Source organism: Ochotona princeps, chromosome 6 (assembly GCF_030435755.1).
Source record: "Ochotona princeps isolate mOchPri1 chromosome 6, mOchPri1.hap1, whole genome shotgun sequence".
NCBI lineage: Eukaryota > Metazoa > Chordata > Mammalia > Lagomorpha > Ochotonidae > Ochotona > Ochotona princeps.
In genome coordinates, this window is record NC_080837.1 from 6,949,152 (window position 1) to 6,977,126 (window position 27,975).

A 27,975-nucleotide genomic window follows, 5' to 3' on the forward strand; every position below is an offset into this window, starting at 1 on the left:
CACAGTGGAGAGATAGAAAACTAGTAGAAAGTGACATGCCTAGGTATTGGGATACCGTTGCGTATCTTTAGACACCCAGGCTTCTCCAAAGAAAAGCAGGGGTGTACAAATTGGCGGAGCTCACAGCTGAATGAGTAGAGGTGCTGAGCAATGTCTGCATTGAAAAATGACAACCTGGAATTTTCGTAGTCCAGTAGGATGCCAACCGTCTTCGGGGGCACTGTAATTCTCAGATCTGGAGTTGTCCTGTTGTGCAGAAATTCATACTTATGCCTGAGAATTAAACATTGATAGGATAAATCAGAAAGTCTGTAGATGAGCTGTCTGGAATTTGCCCTAAGAAGCAACATTTGCCAACCCTGTTGCTGGGCAACTTCTTAGCAAACTCAACATGCTGTGTCCTGAACCCTTAGCGTATCGGATTCAATGGAGCAACAGAACATGTATGTAAAATTCGGACCTAGGGCTCAGAGATAGCAGTCTTTTGTGATAAAGCTGATGGAAACTAGCCCCGTGATCTCTCCTGCGATAACATGGGTCTTTTGGAATAAGTTTTTCTGGGCACCACTATTCCAGGGCATCCGATTCTTAACCTTTCCAGCAGACCAGTCATCCAGTGGGCTTGCCACCAGTTAGTACACAGCACCTGGTTAGCACCTTTCAGCCATACTCCATGTCCTTGTGCTTTGCAAAATGGCTGAGGCTGAAGCCAGTGCCGACTGGCATCGAGCTGTGTGCCAGCAGGCTGACCTGTGCTTGGCATGAGCTCATGGAATAGGATCCAAACAGGTGGAACAAGCCTGCCAGCTCACCATTCCTCAGGCTGCTCTTCTTGCCGAGTCCCCCTCTCACCAGCAATGACATTCGACACTATGAACCGAAACCTACCAGGTGGCCAGCAGATCCCGTCCTGGGACATCATGCTCTGATTCTCTGACTGCATCCTTCTGAGGGCACCATGTCACCCAGGCTCTCGCTCTCAGGCTGCTTCTGCCCGCCCTTCGTCATTCTTCCACCTCAGGTTTCCGTCCCCTTCTAATCCCCACACACGGGTGCCCCTGCTTCCTTTATGTTCTCTGAGTTGTTCTAGCTGCTGTTCTTACCTTTCTAAGGAAACTGATACATAATCTCATAAGCCTCCAGGGAAGGTATCTGGCTCTGCATGTTGTAAGTCTGGCATTGTCAAACTGTGGTCACATTGAGTAGAACTCATTCTGGTCTAAACCTTTTGCTGCGGGTAGATCTTCCCACTTAGACTTAAACAATGTGTCAGTAACCACAATGAAGGGTCACAGGCAGAGGGATGCACAATAGTAAGATACCAAGCCAAGGAGGGTCAGAGATCCCGTGTTGCCATGGGCGCTAGGGTACCAGTGTGGGTTTGTGCTACAAACATCGCAGGTTGGAGCCGAGACCTGCTGTCTTGAGGTGTGTGTTGGCCTGGTTTCCAGAGACTATCCCCAGCTTGAGACTGTTTTCACACGTACACATAATGACGTGCTCAGCCCTATGAGCAGACCAGAGCTGGCCGTAACCACTGCAGCTTCCTACCCACCTTTGTTTCAGAGAATAGAATGGAGGCTTCAGATCAATGCACCTGCAGAAGAGCACGCTGAGCTATTGGCACATGGTGGTTCAGAATGTTGTCTTCGCAGCTGCAGTGCCCGTGTTTCAGAACAGCTGTGAGGCCAGCCTGAGGTGCACACTCTAGCTGCTGTGAGAAGTAGCTGACTTCTTAAAGTGACAGAACAGTTCTGAGGAGTCAGTGAGGTAATTCAAGGATAGGTGTAGAACAAACCCTCTGTGAATTCTCTCCTCCCTTGGACTTAAAGAGTGGCTGGCATCAACCCCTGAAGTATCAAACAATGATCTCGAAAAACCTAATGGGGTCCCTAACCATCTGGTGAAAAGCCTCTTGTCTCATCTCTGTAAAGCAGGTGTTCATCCTGGTCACCCCAACTGGCCTGTACCTCAAGGATGCGTACGTGTGCCGCATACACCAAGAGAGGCGGTTTGCACCCAGGTCCTCGTGCCTGGGGACTTCCTCAAAGGCCACACCGACCATGTAGTCCAATCTCTCGCCCACCTCCACCTCCCAGTAGTGGCGTCCTCGGATCGGGATCAGGTTCCCCAGGACTGCAACACACCTGGGTCAGAAGGGAAAACGTGTATGACTTGCAGTGCCCCACACCTGGCTGCCACACCACCTGCCGTGGTCAGTCAGTAGGTGGTATGTAAACATGGAGGTAGGTGTTTCTGGGCCTCACTTGTAAAGCGCCCTCAACTCTCAGGGCTGTTTGCAGAGGCTGATGGGAAGAGGATGGCTACAACTGCTTGGTAGAGGAGACCCTAACCAAGGAGATCATCTGTTCGTTGATCGAGTACTCCGCATATGGCCATAGCGGCCAGGCCTGGTCAGGGCCAGGAGCTTCATCTGGGTCTCCCCAATGAGTACAAACACTTGGGCCACCTGCTGCTGCTTTTCCCACCTCCTTAGCAAGGGACCCAAGTGGGCACCCCAAGGGGACACCGGTGTCACAGGTGGTGGCTTTACCCACTATGTCACAATGCCAGCCCCTCACTTTTTTCTTTAGAAAGGCGGGGAAGGAGGAGTGAAAACTCCTATGGGGTAGCACAGTCAAGGGCATGCATATATTTGAGGATTAAGAACTGGCCAGCTGATGACACAGAGCCAACCTGGAGGAAAGCCTTATATGAGAATTTAGAAGTCAGCCCAGGAAGAGCGAGACAGCAGATGCCTCCCCCATCTGCCAGTCTCTGCAGTCTCCACTGGGAGCAGCTGCTGTGCTGAAGGTCAGGGTTATGTTCTGTTCGACAACAAGGTTTGCATCGAGATCTCCAGAGTGAATGAGTGGTCTGCCTTCAGGAGACTTCTTCCTCCATCAGCCAGACTGCATAGCGCCCCATGTCCCTGGGAAGAACCTATTTCAGAGCTGGGTGACACTTGGCTAACTTCCACCTTCGCTGTCTGTTCCCTCAGTCGTGGGCAGAGGAGGGGATGGATGAAGCTGATTTCCCCTGTTCCTGCAGCCTCACACTGACACTCAGGGACAGTGGGCGCTCACTGCAGTGACGAGGCCAGCGGAAGAGCTGGCCATAAGAGTGAAGATGGCTTACCTTTTCCCACTAGAGGCCCTCCCAGCCCCCAGAGGATGGCTTGCTTTCTACCTTAGGAAACGCTCCTGCCTTGAAAATGAACCCACGAAGGACTTCCATTATAGCAGGGAGCTGGATGGGAAGTGGAGTGACCAGGACTTGAACCAGAGCTCACATGGGATGCTGACACCTTACGTGGCAGCTTATGTACTATGCCATGTCACTGGTCCATGAACAAAATCTTTAAAAGAAAAACGAAGTACCTGGTGAACCGAACGTTGCTGCTGGCCGCCACCTCCCTGGTGGAGGCTTTCCTTTCACTTCGCGTGAGCGTAAATCCGTCTTCAGAAATGGTCAGGCAAGGGTGGCAGGTGTCCTTGTCAAGGTGAAAGTAGCTCCCTGTGGGGGGAAGGGTCACATGGGAGACCACCTTTCTGCAGCCCTTCCCCTGCTTCTCACGCAGGTGCACCCTGTGTCACGGGGCTCGGCTTCCTGTGGAATACCCGTGAGCTGGGCCTTGCACGGTCAAACCATTCTAGAGACAAGGATGACACCCACCACACAGCAGGCAGGCTGGTGTGACCAGCGCTGACTGGAGCAGTTTCCAAGTTATCCCCTTCAATCCTCACTGGTACTCCTGGAAACAGAGGGTATGCCTCCTGTCCTGCGCAGGAGAAAAGTTGGGCCCATGTGGTTTGGAATCAGCTGGTAAGTGGCAGGACTCAGAGGGGAACCCCAAACCCCTCCAATGCCAGGGGCTGCAAGTGCCTGTGAGGGGGCCAATTTCTAATCTGCTGATCAAGGGATACTGGGATGGAGGGAAATCCAAAGTGCAGCACTGCACCTGCAGTTAGGGCCACTGGGGAGAAGGGAATTGGAGTCCTCCCCAAATTGTAGTAGAACAAAACCCACCAACAAATGGTAAGGAAAAGACCTGACAAAGATGATTTAGTTAAACAAAATCCATTACTTCACCACAGAAACTCACTGTCCTCTAATGTCTCTTAGCCACATCCCATCTCATCATTTATGGTCTCAAATCCTAGTTCAAGGATGGGCATTGTAACACAGCGAGTTAAGCCACTGCTTGGGGCACCCATGTCCCATATGGGAGTGTTTGGTTAGAGTCTGCCCTTAGTTCCAAATCAGCTCTGGCGAATGCACACCTGGCAGGCAGCATACAATGGCTCAGCTGCTTGGGCCCCCGCCACCTGCAGAGGAGACCCCAATGAGTTGGACCCTTGACTTCATCCCAGTCCAGCCCTGACTGCAGTGGGTATTCTGGGAGTGAACCAGAAGAGATGGAAGATCTCTTCAAATTCATCTCTGTCTCTCCCCATTATCACTCTACCTTCTAACTGAAATGGAAATAAATAAAAATCTGAAACCCTAGTACAGGCATTCACAGTTGTCCAGCCAAGTCGGCTACTGCTGGAAGGCTCAGTCATTCTCTGGGAGGTATCATCCCACGTTATCCCACCCCTAACATGCCACAGGGCCCACCTGTGCCTGCCTGCCCACCTGTCCTCACCCCAGACAAGCATTGAAGCTGTTGACTCGCATTCATTTGCATTTCTCATGAAGACACTCTTTTTAAAAATCATTTGAACAGACTAGTTCAAAGACAACCTGATTCATCAGGAGCCATTGGACCTGCTACATGTGCCCCTAGGCTTGACGAATCCAACAGCTGAGTCAGCACAGGAAAGCAGAGGGACCACGACCTAATCCTGGGGGACAACCCAGCCAACAGTGGGACCAAAGGCGACCACCTCCCTGTGTTTCCCACTTGTGTAGGCCTGATCCTCCTGGCATGGGAAATGAGGACAGGATGACACGCGATCTCTCTGAGCCAGATCCCTGGTCAGGGTTGAGGTCGGCTCCCTGCTTCTGCTGGTCCCTGCAAGTCACATGTGCTGCACATTTGCTCTGTAAGGTGTGGGAAGAGCCACCGGGCCCAGGTATACTCTGGGGAAGCTGGGGTAGTGTGTGGGAGGCTTTTGGTGATGGCTCTGCTAGCCCAAGGCCTGGGCATGGGATGGATGGTTCCGGCACAAGGCGGCAAAGGAGGAGGAAGGGCTGAGGAAAGCTGGGCAGCAACTCTGAGCAGGACCTCTGGGCTGGGGTGGCGTCTGGCTCGTGGCAGAACAGGCCAATGGCTGCTCCCTGGGGATGTCACCAAGAACCCGTCCCTGCCTGAGATGGGCCATCCAGGTGCAAACCCTCCAGTCCACCTGAGGGGCATGGAGGAAGACCTTGAGTTCCAGTGCTGGGCTCAGCCATCAAACTGCTGTGCAATGTAGACCTACAGTCTCCCCGTGTGTGAGATGGGCACTTGGATTTGACCACCCCTGAATCTTGGCCAGGTCTGACTTGCCATGCATACATTCATGCCTTTGCCTGTTTACCTTCCCGCAACCTCCCCCAAGGAAGACAGCTCTTTCCAGGAGCCCCTCAGGGAGGGTTTGGCCTGGAACACAGACCTGTGGTGTGGACCGTGGCCGGCTCGCTCCTCGTGCTCAGGCCCCCCATGTTGAGGGCTCGCACATAAATGGTGTAGCTCTGCTTGGGTTGCAGCCGCACCAGGGCCTCGCAGGTCGGGATGCCCACGATTGACCTGGGTGAGGAAGCGAGAGGCTCGGTCAGCAGGGCCCGGGGTCAGCTGGGGCCAAGCACTGGACACTTGCTCCCCAAGCTGGGATCTGACTCCCTCTCACACTGCCCATCATCTCTCCCCTCAGGTGCCCTCACACCTGGCCCCACTGTGACTCCTTGTGTGCCTGGCCATCTTTTCGAGCTCCCATCCCAGATCCCCAGGCACCTGCTACTGCTTGCACGGTGGCATCGGTCGAATGTTGCATCCAGGAGATAATAGAAAGTCCGTGTGTGTGTGTGTGCGTGTGTGCGTGCGTGTGTGCGTGTGTGTGTGTGAGGTGAGACCCTCTCCAGGGTCCAGGTGCAATATTGCACACCTAGAATGCTCTGAGTGTGTGTCTGTGGACAAATCACTGTGCCCAGAGCGAGCTGTGGGACCCCTGTCTGAGCCCTTCACACACACTCTTGAACTTGTGTTGTTCAGGGACATAAGCCTTCAAGGCACTGTGGTAGGAAAGCCTGGGGCAAGTGAATACAGGCCCTGCCTTGTAGGCTGGATGGGAAGGGAGTCCTTGGGGTTGGTAACTGACAAGCCATACAGGGTGCAGGTGAAGGGCTTTTGAGCCCAGCTCTGAGGAACGCCCAAAAGGTAATCAGTTGCCAACGGGGTGGAGGCATGTCCTACACAAAATGGGAAGCAAGTCCAAAGGCTCTGTGGCGTGAGCTGCATGTTCCCAAGAGTCAAGCCTTGCCATTACCTAGGGGTACCTGAGGAGGTCCCCACCTCCATCCCCCTTCTGCTGGCTTCTCATCTTGTTTGGTGCCATTACCCCCTGGACTGCCAGCTTTGTCTGTTAGTTCCCTAGGGCTCCACACATACGCTGTGTGACCTGGCACCACCTGTGTGAATGAATGAATGAATGCATGAGAAACCCCAGCTGGGCTCTAAAAAATAATTTTAAGAAATCATCCACAAAGTTTAACCTGCTGTTCACTTTCCTGTTCACCCACCATTTACCTCCAGTAGCAGTGTCCTCAGCTACCTCTGACACAAATGAACATCCCTGTGGGTCCCACATTCCGACCCTCTCCTGGGTCTCCTGCACTTACTCAGTGACACCCGAGGCTTCCAGCGTCTCCCCCTGGGTCAGCTCCACCGTATACGAGTCCACGGGGTTCAGGCTCCCGGACTCCCAGCAAATGAGCGCAGCCTCTTCACAGCTCCGGATCTCCTTGACTTTTATGATGGGGGGAGATGGAGCTGCACGTGGGAGAAAGGGAGACCAGAACGGTCACTGTGTTCATTTCCAGGCACGGGCGATCATCACTGCCACTGCTTACCTCTGTCCACGGCAGCTAAGATGCCCACACCCCACGTCAGAGCACCTGGCTCTGGTTCCTGACTCCAGCTCCCGACTAATGCAGCAATTGATGGCTCAAATGGTTGGGTTCCTGCTACCCAGTTGGGGCACCTGGGCTGAGGACTTCTGAGCCTGCCCAAGTCTCGGCCATGCCAGGCAACTGGGGAGTGAACCCATGAAGGAGAGTGCTCTGTTCCCTCTGCCTCACAGATAAATGAGTTTTTAAAGCACTTGAGCATCCCTTCTGGAAGAAGTTACAAAATTCAAGTGTCAGTATGATCAAATGTGACTGTTCTGGCATTTGGAGACCAGCCATAACGTAATGTATCTGTCATGGGACCAGCACTGTGGTGCCTTGCAATGCCAGCATCCCATGTGGGTGTTGGTTTGAGTCCCAGCTGTTCCATTTCCAACTCAGTTTCCTGCTAATGCCCCTGGGAAAAGAATGGAGGATGACCTGGGTCCTTGGGCCCCTGCACCCATGTGGGAGACCTGGATGGAGTTCTAGGCTCCTAGCTCAGCCAGGCCCAGCCCTGACCATTGCAGCCACTGTGGGAGTGAATCACTAGATGGAAGATCTCTCCCTCTTTCTCTAACTCTGCCTTTCAAATAAATAAATAAATAAACTTTTTATAAAAGAGGAAATTGTATCTGTCCTACCAAGCATATAGATTTGGTGAATTAAAGGAAGAAAGCAAATGATGCAACTCCTTTCCTTGCAGGTGGAATCAAGAGCCGCACCACACTTAGCTGCCCGGGACTGCCATGTGCCCTTGACTAAAGGCCCTGCAAGGGGGGACGGTGGCCACATTACCTGTTACATACACTGCACGCTCGCTGGCAGGGCTTGAGCCAGCCCTGTTCTGAGCTGTGACCCAAAACTCATACTGACTGTTCGGTGCGAGGTTTTTCACGGAGCAGTATGTTTCTTTGACGGTCACTGTAGATTCTGGAGGTGGGGTAGGGGATGTGGAAATAAAGATCGGAATTCAGTTCTATGAATTATAGAAAAAAAGAGCTCCTAAAAAGTAACTTCAACCCTGGGGCAGGTGCTGGGGTGTAGCAGGTAAGGCTACTGCCTGTGGTGTCGGCGCCCCGCATGCGCACTGATCCGAGTCCCGACTGCTCCACTTCCTGTCCAGCTTCCTGCTTATGGCCTGGGGAAACAGCAGAGGATGGTTCCAAGTCCTTGGGCCCTTGCATGCATGTGAGAGCCAGAAAACAAGCTCCTGGCTTCAGACCGGCCCAGCTGCAGCCGTTGTGCCCTTCTGGGGAGTGAGCCAGCAGGTGGAAGACCTCTCTCACTCACTGTCTCTCCCTCCCTCCATGTAACTCTGCCATTCAAATAAATACTTTTAGAATTTTTTAACCCAATAAATAGCTCCAGTGGCTCAAGATACATTGAGTGGAATGCCACGGTGGCAAAACTGGCTGCAGGTCCTTCTACCCCTATATGCGTGCCGTGCCCTCTTCCCTGAGACCTGGCGAGCCTGGTGATAACAGGGTCCCTCCCTGACACAGGCCTTAGTGGCCTGCAAAGCACTGCTACCTGGGACCTGGTCCTGCGCTGCTGAGATGGCTCCTGTTCCCATAAGAACACGCCCGAGCCAGCCTCTTGGAGGGTGCAATGCCTCATGGAGAGAGTCCCCAGCCACCAAAGCAATCCTGGGCTCAAGACTAGATCAGTCCAACCAGTGCATACAATTACAAGAAATAGAAAATTGGGGTGGGCATTGTGGCGCAGCACATTAAGCTGCCACTTGGGGAGCCTGCATCTCCTGCTTTGAGTCCCAGCTCCTCCACTTCTGATCCAACGCCCTGCGAATGCGCTTGGGAAGGCAGTGGAGGACAGATCAGATACTTGAGTTCCTGCCACCCACATGTGAAACACAGATGGAGTTCCTGGTTCCTGGCTTTGACCTGGCCTAGCCCCAGCTGTTGTGGTCATTTGGGGAGTGAATTGGAGGAAGAACATTTCAGTTTTCTCTATCTTTCAAACAAACAAACAAACAAATAAATAAATAAATATTTTTTAAAAAGAAATAAAAAAAGAAAAAATAATAATAAAGTTTGAGGCAAAAGAAGACTGAGCCAAACGCCTTGCAATCTTGACAAGCAATGGGAGCTCACTAGCTCCCCCTTGAGGTCAGCACTGCACACGCTACAGTTGGGTTCTGATCCTACAGTTGTAAGCACTTTCAGTCGTCCCAGCCTGGCCTTATGGGCCATCCCAGTCAGGACCCAGCTTGTCCATCAAGCGCTTCCTACCATGCTCAGCTGTCTCCCATCTTTCGAGTGGCTTCCGGGTCACGAAAGCTTCAGGAACAGACCAATCCCCTTCTCCAAGCTCCCAGCCGCTGGGAAGGCAGGGCCCGGTTCCCCCTTCACCTCCTGTCTAAACTGGAGCGTTAGCATTTCCCAGGTGGAGCCTCACCTGCTTGGCCTTTCCCGGGCAAGCCGTCCTGCACCAGCCGGTAGGACAGCTGGTAGCTCTCCACCGTGTCATCAGAGTACAAACTCCAGCACACGCGCACTGAGGATCCCGTGGCGGAGTTGGGGGCTTGGGGATTTATCACAGGAGCGGAAGGAGCTAGACAGCAGGAAACAGAGGGAACAACAGCAGAACGAGGGAGGAGTGAGTGGCCTTGTCCAGGGCCACTCAGCCCAATCCCCATGCTCCACGCATCCCTGGCCTCCTAGGATGGAAGCGTATAGTGTGAACAAGGGTGGGAACCAAGGCCTGGTATACCCCTGCCTGCGTTTGCCACGTCAACTTGGAGAGCAGGTGCTAGTGATAGGACTCCAGTTTGCAAGCCCCGCCCCAGGCTTGCAGGTCCCCTGGCACTTTGATGCCATCTGGGCAACGAGGGGCATAGCTTCCCAGACCCTGGGGCAAACAGCAGGACAGATAGCTTCAGCAGGGGCCTCCCCCCATTGCTCTAACTGCAGGGGTGCCCCTGTGAGCAGCCCCCACATTGCCGTGAGGGCAGACTGGAGTGGCCACACACTGCAGAGTCCATGTACCAAGAGCCTTCACAGACTCTGCTCTTGCCCTCTCCACCCCTACGCCGTCTTGCACATAATCCAGGAGAAAAACAAACATTTGGTGGGGGAGGGAGAGAATTCCTCTGTGATTTTTCTCCCAGGTAGGTAACTCTGTCCTCCATCCAGGCTTTCAAAGTCATCCCAAGTTTCAAAGCTTGGAGTTGGGTGATCCGAGACAGAGGGCAGCTGTATTTAGAGGTGTTCATTGTGGCCTTTCTGGCAGGCCCTGGAAGACCCCCAGGTGGCCGAGGTGAGAAGCGAAACATGGAGCCCATTCCCTCCCATGAGCTGAGTGTGGGGCATCCAGACGCCCTTCTCTCTGTGGTCAAGTGCTGTGTCACTCAGAAGCCGAGGGCTGAAGAGAGCGTTAGGGTCGGATCCACATGTTGTGTGTCCCCATGGACTAGAAATTTGGTCCCCAGAGTTAATGATTAAAGGGCTCACTTTGATGATCCCTTCCTTCAACCAGACATAAAAATAAACTCAAAATGTATATAGAAATTTAAAGGTCAGACCTGAAACTGTAAAAACTCCTGAAGAAAATACAAGGAAAAAGTTATTGAAATTGGAAGAAAATATTTTTAAACCTTTTATCTGAAAAGGAGCTAATATCCAAAACACATCAGAATCTCCTACCACTAAAAACAGCCGAAAGAATCCAAATGACCTCACTGAAAATGAACAAAGAACTTCAATCAACATTTCTCCCAAGAAGACACGCAAATGCCCATTCAGTATATGAAAGCAATATTTGGCATCAGTAACTACCACGGAAAGGCATGATGGGATATCGCCTCACACCTGCCAGGAGTGACTAGCCTCAAAAAGTGCAAAGAGTGCATGTTGGTAAGAGTGTAGAGAATGGAAACCTTCATATTCTGTTGGCAGCGGGGCGGGGTGTGGGTGATGAGGATACACCAACATGGGAAACAGTGTGGGGACTCCACAAAAAACTGGAAATGGAACCACTGCTGAACCGCTATTTCCTACAGCAATCTCACTTTGGGGTATTATGCCGAAAGGATTGGAATCAGGATCTCAAAGGGATAGTCAGACTCCAGTGTTTTCAGTAGTCACGGTCTGGAATAACCTCCATGTCCATCAGTAGAAGAACGGATAAAGAAAATGAGATCTATGTACCTATCACAGACTAGCATTATTTAGCGTTTTTTTTTTTTTTTAAAAAGAAAGAAGTCATGTCATTTTTGGGAGCCTGGATGAATCTGGAGGATATGGTGCTGGGTGTAATAAGCCAATCACAGAAGGATAAACACCGAGCAGTCCACTTAGATGAAGTACATAAAATCACCAAACACGCATAGAATACAGAGACCCAGATGGTCCCTTAGGGAGAGGAAGAGTTGGGACATTCTGTTCCTGGAGATGACTAAAACCTAGAGGCATCCTCTACGGCACAGAATATTCAGTTAGCAAGGCAGCATGCGCCTTTAAACATGGGGATAGAGAGAAAGAAAGGCGAGAGAGGAGTGCTGGCTCATGTCAAGTGTTCTTGCCACAAAAAATACAAAAGCAAACCGCTCCAGCTATGGGAGAGCTGAGCGCCAAGAAGCGTGCGTGGGCAGCAGGAGCACCTGGGACGCTGTTGATGGAGCCCATCAGCTCTTCCACGTCTGAGAAATCCATCGTCTGCTCTTCAAAGTCAGGTTGCGTGGAGATTTCCACATCTGTTTTGGTTTTCAGGAATTTCCCGAGTCTGTTGGTACAAAATTGCGTGTTGGGGTAGGTGTCAGACCTAGCTGTGAGAACACCCCCCTCCCACAGTGGAGTGCCTGGTTCTGTTCCCAGGCCCGGCTTCTTGCTGGTGCAGACCGGGGAGGCAGTGGTGGTGGCTCAGGTGGCAGGGTCCCGGCCACCCGGGTGAGGGAGCTGGCTGGCATTTCCAGCTCCTTGCTCTGGCCTCTGCCACTGCTAGCATTTGAGGCATGAGCTAGCAGATAGGAGCAGCACCCTCCTAGACACACACACACACACAACCAAGAACGGAGGGCCCCCCTCCTTCGGCTGACTGTGCTGGGTGTCCCTCATTAGTGACAAAGGAAGAAAGCCCCTTTGCTGGACTTTCACTTCTGTGGTTGAACTTGCTCGGGCTGCCTGCCATTGCCTGCTTCAGTGATGGACCTGGTCACTGATGGGCATGCGTGGAATCAGTTGGTGCCTTTGACGGGGAGGAGAAAGGGGCGAGGCACACCAGAGAGTGGTCTGGGGCATGTACCAGGGAGACCCCGAACTCCTTCTGGAAGGTCTCTTAGGAGCTAACCTGGAGGTTCCCCTCTGCACACCACCTCAGGTTCTAAGGCTATAGAGCCTCCCTCCTCGCATGGGCAGTTGCCTTCAAGTTGCTGAGGTGGTCCTCTGGTCATCTGGCACCTGCTCCCTGCCAGTTGCAGCCTTTGCACACAGCAGAGTTTGAAGCTGGGTCTGTCTTTGCCAACCCTTACGTGACTAAGCGTCTGTATTCATGTTACTGTATGTATAGACATTGTCTTTTAGCTGAATATCACAAAACCAGCCTTGTGTGTCAGTTAAGAAGGAGGGGTTCCGGCTTGGCTAGACTTTCCCAAGATTCTGGGGGTAAGTCAGGGTTGAGCCCCTGTCTGTCTGATTCTAAAACGTGCATGTTTTGCTGCCACTCAGCCTGGGGCCGGGCAGAGCTGGCCTCTTTGGTGCTGCTGGATGAGAGCAGGGGCTGAAGGAGACCATCTGATCCCAGGCTTGCTGGCTGGGCTTCGCCCGGCCCTGTCCCTTGCTGCCCTGAACACTGAGTTTCAATGCTGGCTGGTCCTTGTGTCGCCTCCCCGTCATTCTGAGGTTAGGACTATTGGACTCACAGGTGTGGAGAATGACATTGAACTGGAAGCCCTGGGATCAGGGGAGCTGAGGCTGTGTGAACCCCTCAAGGCACAGAAAACCCCGGCAAGAAAAGGCATCTTACCTGTCAGCCATAGCCACGGCATCCTAGGGAGGAAACAGAGAAATTGTCACACTCATATGGGAAATGCGTTTCTCTCCCAAAGCAGGAAATCACAGAAACTTGAAAAGTAGGAGCAGGGAACAGTGAGCAGTGACAGCCCACACCTTCACACAGCCAGGCAAGCCTTTCCTCTGCCTACACCTTTCCTTCCATGTTACTGGACTTTTAGTTCCCCCTCCATCCACACTGAGGGCTGGGGAACACCCCGCCCGAGGGCCATGCAAAGTCACTGGGTCTGGTCCTGGCGAGGCAACCATAGGCGGGACTAAGATGCAAACCATCTATAGCTGACTACTTTTTAAGTTGAGACTTTCTCACCTTTAGCAAATGCTGTTAAAAATAGGCAAAATGACCCCTGGCAGAAACTAGGTTCCCTGCTGCTGCAAGCCCCTTTGGTGTTATAAACTGTGTCTTGGGGCTGTGGATTGCAGAGACAGACATCCAGAAGGAAGACCCTCAGTGTCACACTGCTTCTCTCTGGCTGGCTGTTTTTCAGTTTTTAAAACCATGGATGGTGTCACTTTCCCTGCCGTCTGCATCCTGGCTTCGTGACCCAGTCACTCTGAGGCTCATGGCCCTCCCAGTACTCCAGCCCTCAGCCTCCTGTGCCCCACACAAATTCAGGAAAGAAGGGAATGCTGGGGGCGTCGGGTCATGTGGGGCCCACACTCGGGCATCAGGGAGCATGTGAAGGCTGAATATCTGGCCCCCATTTGGGACACCACATCCGCCCCATATTCCCATGGGGTTTTGTGAAGAGAAGACTCAACTCTGCCCAAGATGGAAATTTCCACAGCCTAGCTGGGGCGGAGCTTGAGCCCTACTGAATTTGATTTCATTTTTCTTTTGAGGACTTTACTTATTTATCTGAAAGGTAGAGTTTCAAAGAGAGAGGGAGAGATAACGACAGAGAGACATCTTCCATCTGCTGAGTCACTTTCCAAACGGCCTCAGCTGGGCCCGTCTGAAGTCAGCAGCAGGTGTTTCTCAGGTATGGGACATGGGTGCAGGGACCCAAGCACTTGGGCCATTAGCAGGGAACTGGATCAAAAGTGGAGCAGCCAGAACTCTAAGAGGCACCCATATGGGATGTCATTGTCCCGAGTAGTAGCTTTGCTGGCTACACCACAACACAAGCCCCTGATTTCATTTGTTAAGTGTATGTGTTCAAATGAAAGCCAGAGAGAGAGATCATATATCCTATTCCCCATCTCCTGCCCCACATCCCCAAAATAGCTGGAGCTGGGCCCCTCTGAAGCTAGAACTCAATCCAGGTCTCCCTCATGGGTGGCAGGGACCCAAGAAGTTGGGCCAGCAGCTCTACTTTCCAGGGTGCAGATTCACAGGTAGTTGGATCAGAAGCAGACATGCCTGAACCTGATCCAGCCACTCCAGTACAGGATATAGGTATAACCAAATGCCTGTCCCAAGAAATGGATTTTGAGGGGTGCATTATGAGATGATGAAGTCAATTTATCATTCATATTTGGTTACTAGAAAATCTAAAGTGATTTTAGAGCTTGAGCAATTTTTTCTTCAGAGTCATTAGAGGTGGCCAGACGGCTCTCAGGACACCGAGGGGACAGGTCTCTGAGAATCAAGAACAGAGGTGCAAAGACGGGCTCTACTTCACCCATGGTGGGCAGATGGAGCCGCTGTGTCCCTGGACGTCAGGACTCCCTCTCTTGCCTTTGGCACTGACCTTGACGAACTCAGTCTTCTCCTCATGACACATCTCCTCTATGGTCTCCATCAGCTCCCTGCACGTGTCCAGGTTCTCCCCGCAGCTGACCAGCTGCCCGTACAAAGATTCCAGCTTCTCTCTCTTTTTCTGCCCCAGAGCTTGGATTTTTTTTTCGTATTTTTGGGCGAGCGTTTCCAAGATCTCATTGTAATGAGACTCGAAGTTTTGTTCTTGTCTTCCAAAATTCTCCTGCAAAACAATTGGCTCTGGTCACCCTTCCTTCGGGGTGCCCGGGATGGATCTACTCTGAGCTGCTTCTGTTCCCTGAGTTTGTCTTTTATATTCTTGCCAGGATGATGGTGGTGGGGCAGGGAGGATGGACCCTGGGGAAGACAGGACACAGGGGTCTCCAGCTGGACCACCACGGATGACCTCAACAAAATGCATGGCTTTCTGTCTCCACAGCCCTACCCCCACACTATTTTTAGCCACCTCCTGTCACCATGGCAACGGACCAGGGAGCTCGTTAATGATGAGTCAGCCTGGACCTAGAGGCCCTGGATCTAAAGGCAGAAATGTTTTCCCCCAAACTCCCAACATCACATCATGCTCATTTGCATTCTCTGGTGCCTGAATCAGGCGAGTACCACCCAAACCAATTAGGGTCACACCAGTGAGGGGGCGGGGAGGAGGGACAAAGGGGAGCAAGGATTATGGCCAGGTGGCTAACAGAAATGCAGGGAGATAGAAGGCAGAGAAGTAAGAGTTCTGTTCTTCTTAACCCAGAAGTCCTGGGGAGGCAAGACAGGAAGGAGATATCATGGCTCCGTTTCCCTGGAGAATTCTAACTCGTGTCATTCACATCCTTGGATGCTGGGGGCATTTCCCATGAACAGGTGTTTATTGGTCATTCTAGGGGCAGTTTCCAGGCATCTGCTGTACGCATAGGAATGGTGGAGGAGAGGGAAGAGCTATCAACGACTCTCCAGTGTTGAGTACCAAGAGACCGCTCAGAGCACCCACTGGGGATGCAGGAGAGGTAAGCTGAGCGTAGGCTGGCAGAACCAAGGGCAGGGAATTCTGTATTGGCTGCTGCACGCTGTCCTCTCCCACTGCACCTCTGGGCTTGGAAGGGGAAGAGCAGGGACCTTCTCTATACCTCCCACTAATGGCTAGTTCCATAGCTCTCATCTTTCATACATGCATGTATATATATTAGTTATGAGAGAAGGCAAACAGATGGAGAGTTCTCATCCAATAGTTCCTCCTTCCCCTCACCACCCACAATGCTAGCAATAGCCAGGCCAAAAGCCATGGTCCAGGAACTCTGCCCAGGTGTCCTCCTCATGAACCTAGTGACTTGAGCCATCACCTGCTGCCTTCCAGCATCTACATTAGCAGGAAGCTGGAGTCAGGAGTTAACCCAGGCATTCCAATGGGGGATGCAGATGTGTCAACTACAAGGCTAAGCACTTGACTACTCTTCTTCAGGGGGACGAAGGAGGGCTGGCTTCATGGGAAAGGAACCTGGGACTTTTAATACAGATGAGGTGCCCCACCACCACCACTGCACCATCTGAGGCTGGCATTCATAGTAGCAAAGAACAGAAGGAACAAGCAAGGTCCTACAGTCCTTGGTCCCAGTCTGCCTGGAAGGCCCCAGTCCCTCTGGAAGGGTGAGGGGACAGACTACACTATGCTTCACAGACACATGCAGGACAACAGTCATGGCAGCTTATTATTATTATTATTATCCCCACGAGAAATAGGGAACAGCTGTGCCAAAGGATTGGCATCTCAGCACTTTCCCAACACTGGCCCACAAGACTGACGCTTCCTGGGCAGCCCTAGGAATACCGGGGAGGAGGCCCAGAAACATCTTTGGGCTCACTAACCTCGGTCTCTGGGTCAAGAATCTTCGTGTGTTCTTCCCTTTGTTGGGATGTGGAGGGAGAGAGGCCTTCTGAGCTTGCAATTCTAGATTCTTACTGATCTCTTGAGGAAGTCTAGAAATCTTTAACTGAACAAACACAACACATGCACTCATTTTTTTAACCCATGCATGCAACAGTTAAGACCGCGTCTGTGTCTGGGTAGCAATAGCTGGCCGAAGTGGACATTTTGCCTTCTAAAGATAGCCAAGTCCACACCAGCCCTTGTGTCCCGTCAAGCATTGTAAGTGCCTCCCTGAGGCCTAGAATTAACAAAGAACAAAGGACCATGAGGAATCCACTACACAGTCAGGGCACCAGCTAGCATCCAAGGAACTCTCAGAGTGTGAAACTGAAAGATGAGCAACAGAAGACAAAAAAAAAAAAAAAAAAAAAGAGAGAGAGAGAGAGAGAGAGAGAGAGAGAGAGGTTGGGGGCTGGGACTGGGGGCTGGGTGGGAACCAATGCAAGTGAACAAAAAAACCAAATATCCAAAACTCCTTATCTCTACATCACCAGAACTCAAATGAGGAGCTCCCCTGATTGAATCACCATGAAGCCACCTTGTTCAGAGACGGTCTAAACCATGTACAACTGGCAATTTGGGTCAAGGGACATGGGGGTGAACAAGGGGTCAGTGAAAGGGAAGAAGAATGGTTGCAAAGTTTCTGCCTCATTTATGCGTGCAGCAATCGTGTTTAAAATCCTGTTGTTCAAGATCCTGCCCAGTGCTGAGATGGGATAAGGCAGGGGTGGGGAAGAGGGCCAGTGCCAACACCTCACTTTCTAAAAACAACAGAATTCTCCCACTCCTGCTGGAATCAGCTGCTGGACGCAGGCACTAAGCCCCAAGCACCTCATGGGCTCCCCAAGCTCTTACCTCCACAGTGATGAAGACCTCCTCCAAGTGACTTGCGAAATTTTCCATGTCAATGATCTGCTTTTCCAATTTGCACATGTTCTTGTGAATTTCATCCTAGCCAACAGAGGATCACAAAGAAGGTGTTAATAGCCGCCCCTTTTCTCTCTTTCGGAGAGCACATTTTTGAGATTGATTTCATGCCAACGTGCCTAGGACACAAAAAAGGCAAGACCACAACAAAGAGGAAGGACCAGAGAGGCTCCACACCTTGGCGCTTTCCAGGGCTTGGTTGAGCGGGGTCACTTCGTGTTCCTTGTGGACGACTAGGTCCTCAGCAGCTCTTACCGGAGTTTTGCAAGTGATGCAGAAGACATCAACAGCTTCTTCCTCATCCTCTTCCTCTGGGATCACGTAGCATTCATACTCTTCACTGGCGCGGCCATGACTGTACTGATAGGCTTCCCGCAGGTCTTGGCACTGGCCCCTGGAGCCCCACCCTCCAAAGCCCAGGTCCCCTGCCTCAGCCACCTCTCCACCAAGACGCCAGTCCTGCTGCTCCCAGGCTGGGTCTCCCCGCTTCACCCCATAAGGAGGATATTCTTCAATTCCAGTGCTGGGCATGTTTCCACCAATAATCTCATCCCCTAATTCATGGTCATCTTCAAGACCATAGAGATGCACCAGCTCATCCACTTCCTGGTGCAGGTGCCTGTGGGTCTGCCCCTCCCTTGCCCCTCTTGCCTCGAAGGTTCGCTCAGCTTGGATCACCTCTCTCCTTGTGCCAGGACTTTCTTCCTGGAGGAGCAGCAGCCTGTTGTCCGGGTCATACAGATCCATGTGATAAAAGTTGAAGTCCGTAGGGGCAGTGTGGCTGTCCAGTCCTGGTTCCTCCCCAGCATCCGCCTCCATTTGTTCAAGAGAGATCCTTCCGGAAGGGTTGGCAGGGAACACGCTGGGTCCTAGGACACAAACAGAGGGAGGAAGCAGACCCTGAGCACACCATTGAAAAAGATGGTCGTTAAGTATGCACTCTATTTGTGAACAAGGTTTGCAAGCCCTCTGAGTAGTCCCTTGGGATTCACTTCAAGGTTTGCATCCCATGTCAGAGAACCTGGGCTTGATTCCCACCTCCGGCTCCTGACTTTAGTTTCCTGGGAGGCAGTGGGTGGTGACTCAGCTAGGCAGGTCCCTGCCACCCACAGGGGAGACCTGGAGGAAACGTTTAGCTTAGGGATCTAGTTGTGGCCCAGTTGGGCATTTGAGGTGTGAACAAGTTGATAAGAACTCTCTCTTTCTGCCATCTGTCTATTTCCCTCCATCTTTGTCTCTTAGTCAAAGAAAAATACAAATTAAAAAAATGTTTCAGAAAGAAATTTAAGAAGGTTTGGGAGCTGGCATTATGGTACAACAGTTTAAATCACTGCTGTGATGCCAGAATGCCTGATTAAGTCTCAGCTGCTCCACTTCCAATTCAGCTCCCTGTTTATGTGCCAGGGAAGGCAGCCAGTGGTTATTCAAGTCCTTGGTCCCCTGCCACCCATGTGCGAGACCCAGATGGAGTCGCTGGTTCCTGGCTTGGGCCTGGCCCAGATCTAGCTGTTACGGGAGCTTCAGGAGTGAGCTAGTGGAAGAAAAAGACCTAGTTCTCTGTCCTCTCTCTTTGTGTGTCTCTGGCCTTCTGTCAATTGCATAAATAATTAATCTTTTTCTTGTTTTTTTTTTTTGAGATTTATTTTATTTTTATTGCAAAGTCAGATATATATAGAGGAGGAGAGACAGAGAGGCAAATCTTCCATCTGATGATTCACTCCCCAAGTGAGCACAACGGCCAATGTTGTGCCGATCCGGAGCCAGGAGCCAGGAGCAGGGTCCTAAGGCTTTGGGTTGTTCTCAATTGCTTTCCCAGGCCACAAGCAGGGTGCCAGAAGGGAAGTGGAGCAGCTGGGATATGAACTGGTGCCCATATGGGATCCTAGAGGTTACAAGGTGAGAATTTAATCACTAGGCTACTGTGTCAGGCCCTCTGATAAACAGATTATTTTTTTTTAAAGATTTATTTTTTTTTTATTGGACAGTCAGATATACAGAGAGAAGGAGAGACAGAGAGGAAGATCTTCCATCCAATGATTCACCCCCTAAGCGACCGCAATGGCCAGAACCGAGCCAATCTGAAGTCAGGAGCCAGGAGCCTCTTCCAGGTCTCCTACACAGGTGCAGGGTCTCAAGGCTTTGGGACATCCTCGACTTCTTTCCCAGGCCACAAGCAGGGAGCTGGATTTGAAGTGGGGCCACTGGGATTAGAACTGGCGCCCATTTGGATCCCAGCATGTGCGAGGTGAGGACTTTAGCCAATAGGCTAATGTGCTGGGCCCAGATAAACAGATTATGAAGAGCAGAACTATATAGTTAAAGCTGAGTGAACATGAAAGGAAGAGAGCTTCGCCCTGTGCTGTGCTGATGGTTGGAACTTAAACTGCCCAGATACTTCTGAAAAGCAAAATGGGGAACATGTTTCAGCATACTAAAACAATAGTCATTTTGGGGCCTGGCATGGTGGTCCAGTGGTTAAATCCTTGCCTGGTGAGTGCCAGGATTCTATATGGGCAACAGTTTGTGTCTTGGCTGCTCTACTTCCCATCCAGCTCCCGGCTTGTGGCCTGGGAAAGCAGCAGAGGACGGCCCAAAGCCTTGAGACCCTGCACCCGCGTGGGAGACACAGAGGAAGCTTCTGGCTCCTGGTTTCAGCCTGGCACAGCCACAGACTTTGCAGCCTGTGAGGAATGAACCAGCACATAGATCTTTCTCTCTCTTCGCCTTTCTGTGAGCTCTGTAACTCTGACTTTGGAACAAATAATTAAATCATTTATTTTTTAAGAGAGAGAAATCTAACAGAAGTGAAGGCTGATGAAAAGACTCTAACCAAGGAGAAACTTGGCAAGGGATGCAGAGCTTGGTGAAGAAGTTGTGATTGCAACCAACATCACGACCAATAAACGCACTTGGGTTTTCCTGGCCACAGCTTGTCCACTGAGGCTGGACAGGCCAGGATAGTGAACCAAGGCTGATGGCAAGGAAGCTGAGGGCGACACAAGCATTGCGGATGTGTAAGGTACAGGAGGATCAACAGAAGGTGGACACCTGGCCTCATGTGCGACTCTGTGCCAGAACCGCCCGCTCAAGCTGTCCTTAGGTTCTTGACCCCAAATATAAGTTTTTGGGCAATCAGAAAGAAGGGGTGGCCTGAAATAATGGCATCAGTGTTGAGACACTGAATGATACAAGGTAGGAATTTTTTTCCAAGTTGTGCAGTTTCCAGTTCTTTGCTTTCAACTAAATTGAAGGGGTATCTAATCAAGTTGTCGGCTGATCCACGAATAAAAATAAATCTTCATGCCACAGCTCTCTGCACATCTTTCAGAGAAGTTCAGCTATCTGAGAGGCATTGCTATAATAGCATTTCCATGTCGGTGTGCTCACGTGCACGGGCCAGGTGGCTCGGTGCTGACAGCCACAACATGAAAAACGAGAAGCAATTCCTCTTGCAGTTCAGAATCTGTAATTTTTGTCCATGGATACACAAATATAAACAAGGAAAAGCCCATTTCCACCTCAGTAGGAGATGGATTTTCGCTTTATTTCTTGTTGAATAAATACATCTCGAAATGTGTAAGGTATTTATGTTGTAAGGTTTGTAAAGTTATGAAAAGTGTGCTTACATGTGACTAAATCTTTCTTGGTAGTAGTTTAACCCAGAAGAAAAAGAGTTTCACTGGAGATGTGTAGTTAGAAGAAGAGAAGATTTTAAATCTGAGGTCCTGCATGTTGTATCTTACAGATAAGTATCATAGATGATTAATAAAAGACTTTCTAAGCTTAGAAAAACATGAGAACAAAATTCTATTGAGAAGTGAGATTGATCTACAAGTTCAAGAAGATAAAAAGATCAATGTAGAATTTCAAGGAGTTGTTCTTGAATTTAAAAAATTATTTTCATTTCTTAAAAAAATTTATTTATTTTTAATTGAAGGTCAGAGTTACAGAGAGAGTGAGAGAAACAGAGATTTTCCATTTCTTGTCTCAATCCCAGATGGTTTCAGTGGCGAAGCCTGGGCTAAGCTGTGGGTTCCTAGGCACATTAGCAGGGTGCTGGATTGGAAATGGAACAGCAGCGTCTTGAACTGATGTGCATAGGAGATGCTACTGTTGCAGACAGGGGTTCAACGTGCCACACCATCATGCCACGCGTGCCCGGGCCAAGCAATGACCAGCTCAACAGGCACGTGGTTTGCTCTTCGGCCACTGTCTCCCTTCTTTGATTTCCACAGTCATTGGCCGCTTTCCAGCCACGGAAATCCACCCCAGGCCCCTGACTCCTTCATGGAAGTGGAGCATTCCTAACCCAGCCATCAGAGCCTTCCTCCCCAGGCTGTGCTAGGTCCTCCTCCTCTGAGTTCTGACTTGGCATTGTAAGGAGGAGGAGGGGAATCCTAGTAGACCAGAGGGCCACACTTCCTCCAGGGGACTTGTTTCCAGCAGCAGCAGCATCCAGTCTCCCAGCCTGGGAGACCTCAGCCAGGCTCTGGCTGTTTGTGGTGCTTAGTGAGATGGGGAGGCAGCTGCCTTTAACAGAGCAAGGCAAAGCTGGGGGCCTGGGACACAAAGAGGCCTCGCACAGGCGAGGAGGTGACTCTCTCCCCATCAGGGGCTGGAGCATGTCTTCTCCAATAAACCACCTTCCTGGGACAACCCCCCGACCCCTTTTTTCCTCCAGCATAGGCTTCTGTCACACAAGCCAAAAGCGCAAGACCTCCCAGTACGGTTCTGGGTCACGCCTGCGTGCCACCTTGCAGGTGGAAATCTCCTTGGAAATCATATGGTTTCTACAATCTGCTGGTGCTGCACCAAGGCTCCTCTCCCTGCGCGGCCCTGCCAAGGGCACTGCATGGGCCCCACATGGCTTTCTCAGCAGACTCAGGGGTGTATACCTGCATTATTATTATTATTAATTATTATTTATTTCACTTATTGGAAAGGCAGAGTGAGAACAAAGAACAGGGAAAGAGAGAGAGAGAGAGAGAGGTAGATCTCTTCCATTCACTGATTCCTTCCCCAAATGGATATAATGGTCCTGGCTGAGCCAGGCTGAATACAGCCAGAAGCCAGGAAATCCATCCTGGTCTCGCATTTGGATGGTGGAGACCCAAGCATTTGGGTCATTTTCTGCTGCCTTCTCGGGGCATTAGTGCAGAACTGGGTCAGAAGTGCAGCAGCTGGGACCTGAACCTGTGTTCCAATACAGGACTCCGGTGCCACAGGGAGAAGCTTAGCTCATTGCACCACAAGGTTGGGCCTGTTGCCCTGTGTTCCCACAGCTCCATAACTGCACTTGATCTTAGCCAAGAGGCTGAGAAACGATTCACACAGCTTCATAACTGACAAGTCCCAAATTCCCTGGACAATGAGCGTGTCCCTCTGCCCTACCCCCACAGCCCACTCCTCACTCCGCAGACAGTCATAGCTTCTTTTTACCCATCTGCCACAGCCAATGCCTGCCACTCCAGACATGAGGGCCACTGTATTCCTCCCATGGAGGGATAGTATCGATGGGCTGGCACAGTGGCAAGCAAGCTAATTTTCCTGCTGCGTAGCTGGCATTTCATTTGGGTTCCTGTTCATGTCCTGACCACCCCACTTCCCATCCAGCTCCTTGTTTGTGGCCTGAGAAGGCAGTGGAGAATGGCCTAAAGCTTTGGGATCCTGCACCGGTGTGGGAGACTCAGAGGAGTCTGCAGGCTCTGAGCTTTGGATCAGCCCTGCTCTAGCTGTTGTGGCCACTTGGGGGATGAACCAATGGATTAACGATCTCTCTCTCTCTCTCTCTAAATCTGACATTCAAGTAAAATAAATATTTATTTAAAAAAAATGGTATCAAGACATCCTCCTCTGCAAAAACCAAGCCAGGAGCTCCCCACCCCCCGACATCCTCTCTTCAAAGCCCTGCCTTTTGGATTTACACAACCGCTGCTACATCTTAGCAATGTGATCTCGGCAAAAAATCATGCCTCTGGACACCCACTATCCTAGGGCACAAGCTAAGTTCATCCACTGAAGACTGGCATTTGCTGAACAAGGCCAGATCTTTGGTATCAAGACTGGCTCAAAGTCAGTCCTCCATCAGCGTGAGTTATTCCCTGTTGTGGCTATTAATAACCCTCTCTTAAAGGTAATCACCTCACCTTGACTGAGCCAGCGTTGAGGGCAACCAGGTGTCCTTGCAGGCAGGGGTGAGGCTGCTGACTGGATGAAAAACCAGCTCAGCAGCTGACCATGCTTTTAAAGTCCTGGTCCTGCTGGATGAGCTCAAGCTGAGATCCCACCCTCGCCCTTCCTGAGGGAAACAGCCAACCCCCTCATTGTCAGGTCCAAGCTCCACCCACAACTGAATGCGTAACGTGTATGACACACAGGCTTTCTTAGTGGGCATGTGCACAAGCTCTGTTTTGAATATGCATAACCTTTCCCAGAACACCCCCAAAACTCAATGAATATGTATGCTTCTCCTAAAAGCAAACCTTCTAACTTTCCTTTATTCAGGCAGTCTGACATTCGGTTATTTGAAACCACTTCATTCTTGACGTGTGCAACTCAGATGGGTTCCTTTTTGATTCGCAGTTTAATTCAAACTATTGGTCTGGGTGTTTCCATCCCCACCCATGCTAGATTACACGCATGCCCAATTATACCATCAAGGTCATGGCTTAGACCAGCATCTTCCACCTGGGCTAGCATAGAAGGCTCCTATGTGGCCACTCACAGCAGCTCCCAGCCTACTGGCCAGGCATGGACACTGGCAGAATAGCTCACTTGCTGTTCTCCCCATAGCAAGAGTTCCTAAGCAGAAGGTGCAGGCATGGGATTCTGGAGGTGATTTTAGGATGGCAAAGCCAGGAGGGCCAAGGCCTTACTACAGCCGATTTCACTTAGCAAGGATCTGTCTGAACTACAGCTCTGTGCTGTGTGCCGGACACACAGTCAGTCAGGTGATGAGCTTGGATGCAAACTCAGATTTCTGTTGAGCCACACACCTACAGAGGCAGGGCAGCCTGCTAAAAATACCACTCACTCTCCCAGGCATTACCAACAATGAGATAAGCAGGGTTCTGAATGGCTGATAAATCGTTACAGAAAATTCTTCTTAGAAGTTGAACTGTTAGGGAGACATGGACAGGGCTAGCATTGTGGTGTAGTGGATCAAGCCATTGCCTGCAATACCTGCATCCCATATGAGTGCCTGTTTGTGTCTCAGCTGCTCCACTTCTGATCCAGCTCCCTGTTAATGAGCCTGGGGAAGCATTAGAGGATGGCTCAAGTGCTTGAGTGCCCGCCACCTCTGTGGGAGACTCGGATGGAGTTCCTGGTTCCTGGCTTTGGTATGGTCCACCCTTGGCTATTGCAGACATCTGGGGAGCGAATCAGCAGGTGGAAGATCTCTTTCTGTCTCTCTAATTATGACCTTCAAATGAATAAATCTTTAAAACATAAATAAAGTTTATTTTGGTGCAAAAAATTTTAGAAACTCATGCATGGCTTTTCAAAACATACATTTCCATGAAGTTTCTGGAAATCTTGTTTAAAGTGTTTGGGTGACCTTGCTTCTACACACTATGGTGGTGGCGATTAAAATGATGGCATCAGTGGTCATAAAGACCTTTGCTTTAATCTGATTGGGAGTCTCCCCTTAATTGGAAGTCTCCCCTAAGAAGTTTACTTTTTAATCTTTTGAGTCTGCCAGAGCCTGTGTGAATGCTCTCCCCTAGAAGTGAGCGAGCCCACAAGGGTGAGGCCCTAATTTTTCCCATACTATTAGATGTTCATCATGCAGCTTCCAGCTATTCCTATGCTACTGTGAAAGTAAGTTCATACTGCGGGATAATCTGTATAGCAATACAAAATGGTTACGATTGCTTTTGTAGGCAACACCCCAAAGCTGCTAGCTTTCTTAGGAGGAGGCCGTATGCATCATCTGAGAAAATCAACTATAATCTAACATGAAACAATAATTTGTCGGCATGCACGCGCAGATCAAGAAATAAAGGTGTTCAGCACCCGATGTCACAACCAGAAGATACGGACATTCAAGTGTGCAGACTAAGCCAGCACACAGGCTGCTGTACCAGAAATACCCAAGGACACACAGCCAGTGTCCTGGCTCCTCCCTGCTCTCCTCAGAGCCCTTCACATCTGGAACCAACACCTCCTCCAGCACCTGCGACTCCTTGCCACAAGAAGGCACCTGTCCTTGAAGCAGGTGCACGTCGCCACACTATTGGCTTCCATGCTAAGAAAAGCACTGAGTTCCCAGTAACACACTTTGCTGCCCAAGAACATGGCCATCCCCAGACTTGCCTGTTCATTTACAGGTCCAAAGCTGCTGCTTCTTTGAACATGGGGCGCCAGCGATGTCGGCCGGAGACTTGGCTCTGGCTTTTGCAGGCTTTCCTCACTGCCGACCTCTGTGTGCCCCACGGCCACCCCCGTGGGCCTCTGTGTGTGGGGTAAGGGCTGAACCCTGGATGGTAACACGAGCTGGCTCCCGCTGCCCCACAAATAGCCGAGTGCCTGCCCCGAGTGCAGGTCCAAATATAGACCCGCCGGCTGTCCTGTCACTTCTTCACTGCCCAAGTGTCGCTGGGAAGGGGTCACATGCTGTTCCTGGAGTTACTGCATTTACCATGGGGGTGTTGAGATGTGGGTCTCAGCCATGGGACTGAGATGGCCGGTCCCATGGGGGTGGGGCTGTCCTAGCCCAGCCTGAAGGGAGGGCTGGAGAGCCATGCTGGAGGCCACTGAGTGCCACCTTATTACAGTTTTCTCCCGTCATTACCTCTAAGTGAGCTCGATGTTGGGATCACTCTGGAGCCTGGATGGAATTCCAGCAGAGTCCACCACTCTCTGCTCCCTCAGGGGGAAGGCACTGTCTGGGAGTCACTTGAAGTCCCAGTCTCAGACTCATGCACTGAATGTCTGGTTCAAAAGGTGCATGAGGGCCCAGTGCAGTGGCCTAGTGGCTAAAGTCCTCGCCTTGAATGCCTGGGATCCCATATGGACAGCGGCTCTAATCCCGGCAGCCCCACTCCCCATCCAGCTCCCTGCTTGTGGCCTAGGAAAGCAGTCGAGGACGGCACAAAGCATTGGGACCTGCACCCACATGGGAGACCTGGAGGAAGTTCCTGGCTCCTGGCTCCGGATCGGCACAGCACCGGCCCATTGCGGTCACTTGGGGAGTGAATCATCAGATGGAAGATCTTCCTCTCTGTCTCTCCTCCTCTCTGTATATCTGACTTTGCTATACAAACAAAACAAAACAAGCAAACAAACAATCAAAAAAAGGTGCATGAAAAGCCAAACACAGGGGCTGGTAACCTGTGACATCAACATCCCTTAGGGACACTGGTTCAAGTCCCAGTTACTCTGCTTCCTATCCGGCTCCCTGCTAATGGTCCGAAAAAGCAGCAGAAAATGGTCGAAGTCCTTGGGCCCCTGCACCCACATAGGAGACCTAGAAGAAGCTCCCGGTTTTAGATTGGCTCAGCTCTGGCTGTTGTGGCCATTTGGGGAGTAAATAAGCAGATGAAGATCTTTGTGCCCTTCCTTCTCGCTGTAGTTTTGCCTTTCTAATGAAAATAAACAAATCATAAACATAAAGTGCCAAACCAGTCAACACTTAACCTCTGCACAGCAGGGGCTAAGTTAATAAGGTGACTCCTAGCTCAGCAGATCCCACTGTTGTGACAACTTGGGGTCCTCCGGGGTCTGGGAGATGCTTGCATCTGCTCTCTCTCCCCTCCTGCACCGTCTCTGGAGCTGCACCGTGCAGACTTCTCCCCTGGTGTTCTGCTAGACGCTGCTGGACCCCTCCAGGCTCTTCCAAATGAGGTCCCCTCTTACACGCAAGTGGCTTTCTTGGGCAGGACCTAGGTGAGCCCTTGCTTTTCCTGGTAATCTACACTGGATCCTGGAAAATGGTATTTACTGGACATGGTCCTAATGTAGCCACTCTCTGGCTCTGCCACCAACATAAACCATCCTTGGGTTCCAGGCCATTAGTCTCCAGCAGGACACGCAGCCAGCTTTCTGCAGGGGGCCCTTTGAAGACTCTCTCCCTGAGTTTGGCAGTGGACAGTGGCATGGCCAACCCAGCCAGCCAACAGCTCACTTCAGAGGAAGTGCTCCAGCAGTCTGCCTCCCTAACATCGCTTATTATTTCTACTCTGACCATCATCCCATTTTCATTTTATTCATTCAGCTGAGAGATTTAAAAAGCGTGACTCCAGTCTGGTCCATTTGAAAGTCTCTGTGTGGGAACTCGATTCTGGGATTTTATGTTT

General features: G+C 50.9%; 1 protein-coding gene across 1 annotated transcript; it reads right to left on the reverse strand.

The window, feature by feature from the left end:
• On the reverse strand, nucleotides 1-26,227 carry FSD2 (fibronectin type III and SPRY domain containing 2). The gene is made up of 13 exons (XM_012929686.2): nucleotides 25,994-26,227; nucleotides 17,855-18,546; nucleotides 17,606-17,701; nucleotides 14,813-15,043; nucleotides 13,072-13,094; nucleotides 11,711-11,832; nucleotides 9,508-9,663; nucleotides 7,888-8,022; nucleotides 6,823-6,973; nucleotides 5,601-5,734; nucleotides 3,381-3,516; nucleotides 1,971-2,147; nucleotides 1-273 (listed from the first exon to the last, which is right to left on the reverse strand). Exons 2-13 carry the CDS (start codon nucleotides 18,494-18,496, stop codon nucleotides 21-23), a joined length of 2,256 nt encoding a protein of 751 aa, XP_012785140.2. The 5' UTR covers nucleotides 18,497-18,546; nucleotides 25,994-26,227; the 3' UTR covers nucleotides 1-20.
• Nucleotides 26,228-27,975: the final 1,748 nt, after the last annotated feature.